General features: G+C 45.3%; 1 protein-coding gene across 1 annotated transcript in view; it reads left to right on the top strand.

The window, feature by feature from the left end:
- Positions 1-6: 6 nt before the first annotated feature.
- The window catches only part of LOC102672769 (inhibin beta chain-like), a 13089-nt gene continuing 4063 nt past the window's right edge, over positions 7-9032 (top strand). Inside the window, exon 1 of the mRNA XM_006621204.1 lies at positions 7-1016. Coding sequence (XP_006621267.1) covers positions 50-1016 — 967 coding nt within the window. The 5' untranslated portion in view covers positions 7-49. The remainder of the gene's footprint in view (positions 1017-9032) is intronic.

Genomic DNA, 9032 nt, shown 5'->3' with positions numbered 1-9032 from the left:
AAGGAGGAGGAGGTGGTGGTGGGGGTGGAGGAGGTGACTCGCCGCCGAGATGCACCAGGTGTCGGTGTACGGAGCAGGACTCGATTCGAACGCAGATCGAAACGAGAGATTGTGGGAGAAGATCGAGTACAGGGATCGGCGTGCCTGTGAATCTTCTTCCACCTCGACGACGTCTTACGTCGATTCCCCCGATCGATCGCCATGCCGATCTTCTCGCTCTCCGCTCCCCTCTACTCGCGTTTTCTTCAGATACAGAGGATCCCTCGTACCTTCCAACGTTTTCCTCATAGGGTTGGCGCTGTGCTGCCTGACCTTCTCCCCCGTGCAACCCCGACAAAATCATCATCATCAAACTTGTCCAGGTTGTCCGCATCAGCACCAACAACAACAACAACAACAACAACAACAACATCAACATCAACAACAACAACATCAACATCAACAACATCAACAACAACAACAACAACATCAACATCAACATCAACAGCAGCAGCAGCAAGAGGGGAAGAGAGAGGAAGAGGAACGACAAGAGCGATATATCGGCCGGGAGACGTATGAGAGGGGGGGCGGCGGTTGGGAAAGAAAGGAGGATACCGCCGCGCCCACCCCGGATGACTTGAGATTGGAGGCTATCAAGCATCAAATCCTGACTAAACTCGGGCTGAGAACGCGACCCGATGTGAATAGAACTTTGGCCACCGTACCCAGGCATTTGGCTCTCGAGACCTTGTACAGGGCCGAAGCGCAATTCTCCCGCTATCCGTTGCCCGACAACACGAGAAACGATCGTCGCGAGAACGTTTACTCGACCGAGTTTCTTTACGGCGGCAACGAGTATTCGTATTCGAGGAATCTCGATCGACGAGTGGACGACGATTCTGCCAAGGATAACGGGAGAATCGCTTCTTCTTACCGGGGGGAGTACGAGGGGGGAGAAGGCGAGGATCGAGAACCGGAAGAAGAGATAGACGACTTTTACGCGAGAACCTCGGAGATCATCACGTTCGCCGAACCTGGTAAGTATTCTCCCTTTCCGATCGATATCCGGATCGATATTCGTTCCATCTCGGTCGCACGATCGGTCGAGTCGAAGCGCGCACGCGCCCAACTTCATTCGCATCCACTACTCACCCTTTCGCACCATCCCGATCTCTCTCGACTCGAACTTTTTTTTATCTATATATATTTCCCCCCCCCCCCCTTTTCACGAACGATATCAACGCTCGAAAATCGAACCGTTTTGCACGTTTTGTTCTCCCGAGAGAAAACGATCCAACGCGTACGCGTTGGAAAGGGAGCGTGTACGTATACGATGGGTCGATTCGTTCGATCCATCCTCCGGTTGAATCGGCCTGTTGCTCGAGTCGCGAGCGAATGAATTCGCGAGCGAAAGGACGACGAGAGTTATTACCGTGGGACACGGAATAAGCGAGAGAGAGAGAGAGAGAGAGAGAGGGAGAATATACGCAGAAAACGTCACGAACCGACACCTTGGATCGCATGCATGCGTGGCCACACGGGTACAGCCACGTGGCCTCGTAGATATGGGTGTCGCGCCACGACCGTCTATAGTTCGTTCCGTAGTTCAGTAACTCTAAGTTTAACAATAAGGGTAATAGAGCTTAACTCGGAAGGTAGAAGAAAGAAGCGAACGATTTCGTCAACGTATCGTATCGCGACGAATCTATCGTCGTCATCGCGGGATGATTCGATTCGAGTTTACGATAAGTTCTTGGTCAACGATCAAGGATCCCCTCGCGATCCCCTCTCGCTCCATCGATCCACGCGTCGCCCTAATTAACCCTAATTNTTTTTTTCCCCCCCTCCACCGCTCGAGATATTTCGCCTCTTCGCCGATCACGATCACGTGATTTTTTTTTTTTCATCGATTTTCGTCGTTCGAGTTCCGCCCTCGCGCTTTCTCCTCCTCCTCCTCCTCCTCCTCCTGCTCCTCCTCCCCTTTCGATCCAACGCGAAACGAAACAAGTGGGATGTTGTTGGGAAGCCATCGATTATCAGCATCGTCGCAATCTCGTCGTTTGGATCGTATCGGCCATAGCCGAATTCGTGGTCGTCGCCCCGAGGCGACGCACATTGATTGCTCGATAAACGCGTTACGATATATCGCATGCGTGATACTTTAAACGTTAATATTTCCCGTCACTATACATAGCTGGCGAACACGTCATTCTTTTTGAAGAAACTAAAGAAACTATAAAGCGCCATCGCCTCTTCGATATCGATCCCTATAGCAACGTGGGAAGACACTTTTGACCTATATTCTCGTTTTTTTAAGTCATGGGATTTTGTTCGCGAATATCGCGAGAATGGTCGATGAAACAGCGAGTTTCGCGTCGTATCGTAAATCTCTACGGCGATACGTACGACGCGATTGAATCGCGTCGTAAAAAAAAAGGGAGGGAGGGCGTCTCTCTCAAAAGTTAAATCATAACCACATCCCGTAAAATTTCGTTAACGCGCTATCTTTTTACCGCACGTCCGTGAAAATATCGATTCGTCTCTCGATTGAATTCTCCTCTGCATTCCTCTAATCTAATCGTTCCGTTACATCCGTTTCCTTCCTTCCTTCCATCCTTTCTTCCTTTCTACTTTCACTCGTTCGAGGCGGAGAAGATGTCGACAGTAAACAGCGGCATCTTTTTCTTAGAAAGGACAAGTTCTCCAAGAGATCGAAGAAAAACGGATGGAAAGGTACTCGGAATTTATGTAGTGAACGGGAACAAACACGTTGCAACGTTATGGAGACGAATCGAAATTAAGCAGGAAAAAAGATCGATAAATCGCTTCGCCGAGTTAAATTCTCTCCCCATAGGGAGAAGAGTTTTCAAGAGTTTAAAGTAGGGAGTAAAGAGAAAAATGCGATAAGACTGGAAAAGACGAATGTTATACGCGAAATCCGAAAAACGAAATCGATCGCTTTGAACAAAAATCGAATTTTCTTACTATTTCGAGATACGCATCTTACAATTTTCCTAACCATCAAGGCGAACGAATATCGCCATCCTACGTAATTTCCATCTATTTTTTCCCCACGTTACTCGGATCAAAGATTAGTTAATTTTGACGATTTTGATACAAAATCGTTGATTCTCGTATTTAAGAGAAAAAGTAGAAATTTTCATCGTTCTTAAGAGAAAAATAATTGCGTCGTTATCGTTTATGCCTTACACGCGTAGAAAATTAGATGTTTCGTTGGTTCGCATGTCTGGCTTACGTTCCACGCAACGCTTCGCCAATAATTATTCCGTTCTGCTTAATCGGTTCAACCGAATATCTGTATTATATCCATTCGATCGAGAAGCGTAGAGAGCCAATACTTTTTCTATCAATTTCAATCCGTGGAGATGGAGATAGATTCGATTGATTTTCCATCTCAACCTCGTATCTTCTCTTTACGAAGATATCAGCCTTCTTTTCGATATTCTTTCTTTCGAGGTCGATCGCGCGACTCTACTTACGACGGGCCCGATCGTCCTTTTCATCGCTTAAAAAAAACGCGTTCGATCGTTCCTTCGTTCCTTNNNNCTCCCTTTCTCTCTCTCTCTCTCTCTCTCTCTCTCTCCCCCTCCCCTTTTCTCGTTCTCTCGGATTATTTCGCTTTACGGCGCTCGATAAAATCCCGATGCATCGTCAAAGTTAGCCGCTTCTCTCGAGCATGTAACGAGACTGTCTTTCCTTGCCGTCTATCGAACGATTCGATTTAAAAGCGATCGCATTACGACGTTATGCGACCTCGCGAATATCCTCGCGAGTTGTGCATGGGTTATTGCATGTGCAAAAGTATACACACGTACATTTGTCGATTTTATTAAAATAAATAAATAAATAAATATTGCTAATGAGAAATGGCTTACGGGTGCCTTGAAACAATTACAAAAGACAAGACACCCGTAGCGATAGCGACACCCTTAGCGGTCGTTAGTTTTAGATATTGCTGCGCATAGCTAAAAATCGATTTACGGAGTCGGAAATTTTTCTGTCCCGATAAAATTCTAATCTCTCAGCTTTTTCTCCGCTTTTTCTCTCTTTTTTTTTTTCTTTTTCTTTTTCTTTTTTTCCTTTTCCTTGTCACTTACGGCTAATGCGATTCTCGCGTAACGTAAAAAAAAAAAAAAAAAAAAAAAGAAGAAAAAGGAAAAGAAACGATAATAATCGCGTTTTCTAATTCGCGAGAAAAGCGAAAGAAAAAGAGAAAAGTGGGCGGGATGAATAAGTTAGGCGCGCGTACGTGTATCGACGTAATAATAATAATAATAATAATAATAATAATAATAATAAGAAAGAAAATAGTGGACGGAATATATCCGTTTCGTTATTCGTTCGAACGTTAATCATCGTCGGGGAAGATCTCGTCGTCGTAGACGGAACGTTTCTTACCGTACAAGTTGGCCATTATACGTGCTCGACGACTCGCGTTCTTCTCTTTCTAAAAGAGAACTTGGCGACGACTCCGTGGAACGCAATTCCCCGTGAAAGCTCGGCCGACCAGTAAGCAAGACTCGTGAATCGTAACTCGTAACTCGTAACTCGTAACTCGTGATTCATCGTGCTTACTCGTGCGTGGCAATCGTGACAAACAAAACGGAGATCCTTTTTAACACGGCCCAGACAAATATCGAGATTATTCTCTCTCCCCTCCCCCACGAGACGCGCCTCTATCTCTCTTTCCACGCACCGGGGGATGATTATCCACTGAATTGTACGAGTTCGTGAAACAATCCAAGATACCAAGCGGACGAGGACGAGGACGTAGAAGCATAGTTCGCCTTATCTTAGAAATCGTCGCGTTCTATCCTTCGCACGGAAAATAATAATAACAACAATAATCGCCTCTCTCTCCTCTCTCTCTCTCTATCCGAAGCAAAGCGAATCGAGCGGATCGAGTTCGTTCAACTTTCGGCGAAAGATTGGTCGGACGTGGTCGTACGACACGCACCGCGAAACGAAGATTCCGTCCATTTTTCCTGTGGATAGTTGTTATTATCGTAGGAGGAAAGAAGAGAGAAGAGAAGAGAAGAGAAGGTGGGTAGGTAGCGATAGGAGAAAGAAGAAAGAAGGAAGGGTGCGATGGTGGCGTAGAAAGGTCGGAACAGGGAGGCTGGCGGGATGTTCAAAGTGGGATGGTGAACGGTTCTCGGTGCGTTGGAGTGGGACAGGGTCGAACTCATGGACGAACGAGCCGACGGATAGGATGGCTGGCGCCTGTAGTCAGATCGATGCACGTGGCTCCAGCTGGGCGCCGCTCTTCGTACATCTCCTACTACACACCCCCCTTTATTCCCTCTTGACTCTCCTCATCCTGCCGCACTACACTATTCCCCGTTCTAGGATACAAAATCAAGGGTGTGTTACTTCGTCTTTTCTCCCCCCTGCCTTTACCTCGCCAAATCTACCCTTCTTTCTTTTCTTCTCTTTTCTCCTCCTCTTTTATATTTTCTTTCCTTTATCTCTCTCTCTCTCTCTCTCTCCCATCTTTTCTTCGCGATACGATACGATACGATTCCATCATATCATGCACGATGGAAGATGAAAGAACGTTTCTTTCGTTCGTGTAAGAAAAAACAAAATTTCAAATTTCTCTCGGAAGAGGAGGGGAAAGATCATTTTTCGCCTCGATTCCAATCCTATTTCCCAATGATAATTTCGTCGATTCGTTCAACGAATCGTGTCAAATTTCATGGGATGGTCACAAAGATGGTCGAAACGGATCTTGCTTCGATACGGTCGAAGAAGGGAGAAAGGGAGAAACGGGCAGCAAACTTTGTTGTTGTTGCGAAATGTTTTCTCTTCGAGAGAAAATTATCTCTCGACGAAAGGATCGGAGGATTCGTTTAATCGTTAACCAGGCTTGGAATGTTTTGGCTTGGGAAACGCCCCGTTTCATCCCTCTGCCCTTCTCCTTTCTCTCTCTCTCTCTCTCTCTCTCTCTCTCTCTACCTCCTTCTCCTTCGCATCCCTCCGCCCGTCTCCTAACCCTTCTTCTCCTCCCGTCTCGCCAACCCCTTCCCACAATCGAATGCGTTTCATATTTTCCGCAGAGTCAATCGATCAACTTTACGACTCAAAGCGACAAGCTTTCCATTTTTCTAAATTAAACGTACGCGACACGTATCTATACACGTATGTACGCGATCCAACAGATCGAACGATCCCGCGTTGAAAATTTTGAAAGAAGATACCTCCTTTTGGACGCGCGGATGTCGATCGAACACGCGGTCCACGGACGATAACGTGGTCTTTCGATGTAACCAACCTATGTCCTCCCCCTCTCTCCGATCTTACGAACTCCGATCTTTCGCGGTCGTGACAATGGCAGAAAGATTGGAAAGCTAGGACGAATCGATCTCGCTTCTCGCGACACGTGATCGTAAAATATCTTGTTGTCGCGATTCCCCGCGATGATAACGCTAAGCGTACCGCGAGCTAGCGACCACGTGGCGGCGATAGATCTGGATCAGGGTTACCGGCAACCACCGGCCTATATCTGACCCTCTTATTTGACCGACCGCGTATTACGATCAATCGCCTCGACAATTCTCTACAAGATATAAGACGATATTATCGAGCAACGCATCGATATCGCGTCGTTCTCCGTAATTAGATTCGCACCGAGGTCGACGCGAGTTACGATCGTGGACGTGGCGAGAAAATCGGTGCATCTCCCTTCCTTCCTTCCTTCCTTCCTTCCTTCCTTCCTTCCTTTCTTTCCATCCCTTCGCGCCTCTCTCTCTTATCGCCTAATAACTTTAAACGGGTTTTACGCGTGTCGATACTCGATCGTTTTCACGCGAACCTCCTAGAATTACTCCCTCCCCTATCTCACTCCACCCCACCTCCTTTTCACCACCGCGATACGATCCATCTTTATCCACCTCGCGTTCGCGTGTTGAAACATTTATCCAATCTTAATTTCGATTCGATCGAAGAAACTCAGTTTCCGAGTGAAATCCTTGACAAATATTTCTCTCTTATGGCATTTGTCTCGAATATGGAAACGAAAAAAGTTGGAAATTAATATCCCAACATCCTTTCTTTCTTTTTCTTTTTTCCTGTGCTATTCCTTTTTGTTCTTCTGTTCTTTTTCGATCTTCGTTTCCCACTTCGCGTTAAAACTTAGGCCGGACGAACATCTCGAATGGACGACTCGACGACGAAGAGAGAGACCTCTCTTTTCTTCGGTCGCATCAAATTTACGAACGTGTTTTTTTAGGAGATGACTCGCGTTAATTTATTTCATCTACGAGCAATCGCGGTACGGAATAGAAGAAAAAAGAACTCGAGATATTTTTTTTTCCCCAACAATTAACGAATCTTTCTCTCGTACGATGCTCTTCCGTACGAGATTCAAAGCAGCATAGAGTGGAAAAACGATACGAGTAAGTAGATCCAAGATCGAGAAAGTTCGTATTCCATTTCTCCATTTCTCTCTCACCATACATACGCTCCTTTCGAGAGACGACTCTAAAAACTTAAAACGCATTTAAAGCGTATTTAATATCCACTGTTAAATCTCATCTCCTGGACGAATCTTATCAACTAGGTCCACGTACTACGCGGTTAAACGATTTCGTCGATTCGACCGATCGATAAAGTTTTATTTAACTTTTCCACCCATGATCGTTCCATTCGCGAGTCGAAAGTTCGATCGATGCGTAAAACTCGATCGGATCGAAATTACGAATTACGATGCACGATGTAGGTAAAATTTTGGACGAAAAGATTATCGGCTGGGAGTGGAATATCTCGAGGTGGAATCATCCCGATCATCGACCGGATGGATGATTAACAATCGCGAAAGATGCGAAATCTTTGTTAAAGCGAGAAAATGGGAATGTAGATTGAGTGGTGTGTCGCATTGCGGCGCAGCGGCAAAAGTACCCGATGCACCGACCTCGAAAAGTGCGACACACGATGCTCTCGAAACTCGAGCGAGGCCGGACCAAAGTCGTACAACGCCCCTCTCGATTCATCGCTTGTGTCGCGACCGCCGCTACGCTCTTACGAATATCCTGATATTTCCAATCATTTTTCCTATTATCCGTACCTTCTCCTACCTTCTCCTTATTCAACGCGTGAAATATTTCATTTCACGCGTCATCATCCGGTTACAACTGGGGAAAGAGAAAAGGAAATATCGGATATCGAGATATCTGTTTATATAGAGCAAATATCTCTAATATATATATATATATATATAGATGTATTTTCTTCTTCTATGCACTCATGCGGATAAGAGAGAGAGAGACGATTCATCGAAATCCTTTGAATAGGATTCTTCTAGGATTCTTTTTTCCCTTTACGATTTAGAAATGGCGTAGATAGAATCGAATCGAAAATTGACTAAAAACTAGCTGCTTCCAACGATCGTTGTCCATTTTCAACGTATATTTTCTTGAATCAAAATACGATTACGTGATGAAATTATTCCGAAAGTTCGAAAAGGGGAATCTCAATACATCGATGGAAAGATGAATCTATCGTTTCGATTCACGTTTTTGATTTGTCTTCGAAAAAAGAATTGCTCTCTCCTCGTAACATCTGTAGATTAACATCTGTAGATCTTAGAGGAATCTGTAAAAAAGAATCCACGAGATCAAAGATCTCTTTAATGAGAAAACAGATCTAATCTAATAAGTTAAAAATTAGGAAGAAGATAAAATCGAGTGGATAAAAATTGATTAATATATCCAGAAAGAAAGAAAGAAAGAAAGAAAGAAAGAAAGAAAGAAAGAAAAAAATAGGGAGGAATTTCAGAGCGAATCGAAATACGTGCGTGCGTGCGTGCGTGTTTGCGCGTATATCGGTTGGTCCATACTCGAAAGGTTAAACGAGTAGAGCCAAGAGATCGGTAGGTTGAATATCTCCTTGGTTGGCGTCACGACGCTCTTAGACGTCGGGGTAGCATCGAGGGTGTGGATGTCGTTGATTCCAGTAGGGGAGTCTCCGATTGTGTCTATGTCGTTGTTGGTTTGAGCGACGATATCGGTGTCGGTGTCGGCGTCGGCGTCGGC

The sequence above is a fragment of the Apis dorsata genome, unplaced genomic scaffold (genome assembly GCF_000469605.1).
Source record: "Apis dorsata unplaced genomic scaffold, Apis dorsata 1.3 scaffold_616, whole genome shotgun sequence".
Classification (NCBI taxonomy): Eukaryota; Metazoa; Arthropoda; class Insecta; order Hymenoptera; family Apidae; genus Apis; species Apis dorsata.
This window is presented reverse-complemented; position numbering and strand designations above follow the sequence as displayed.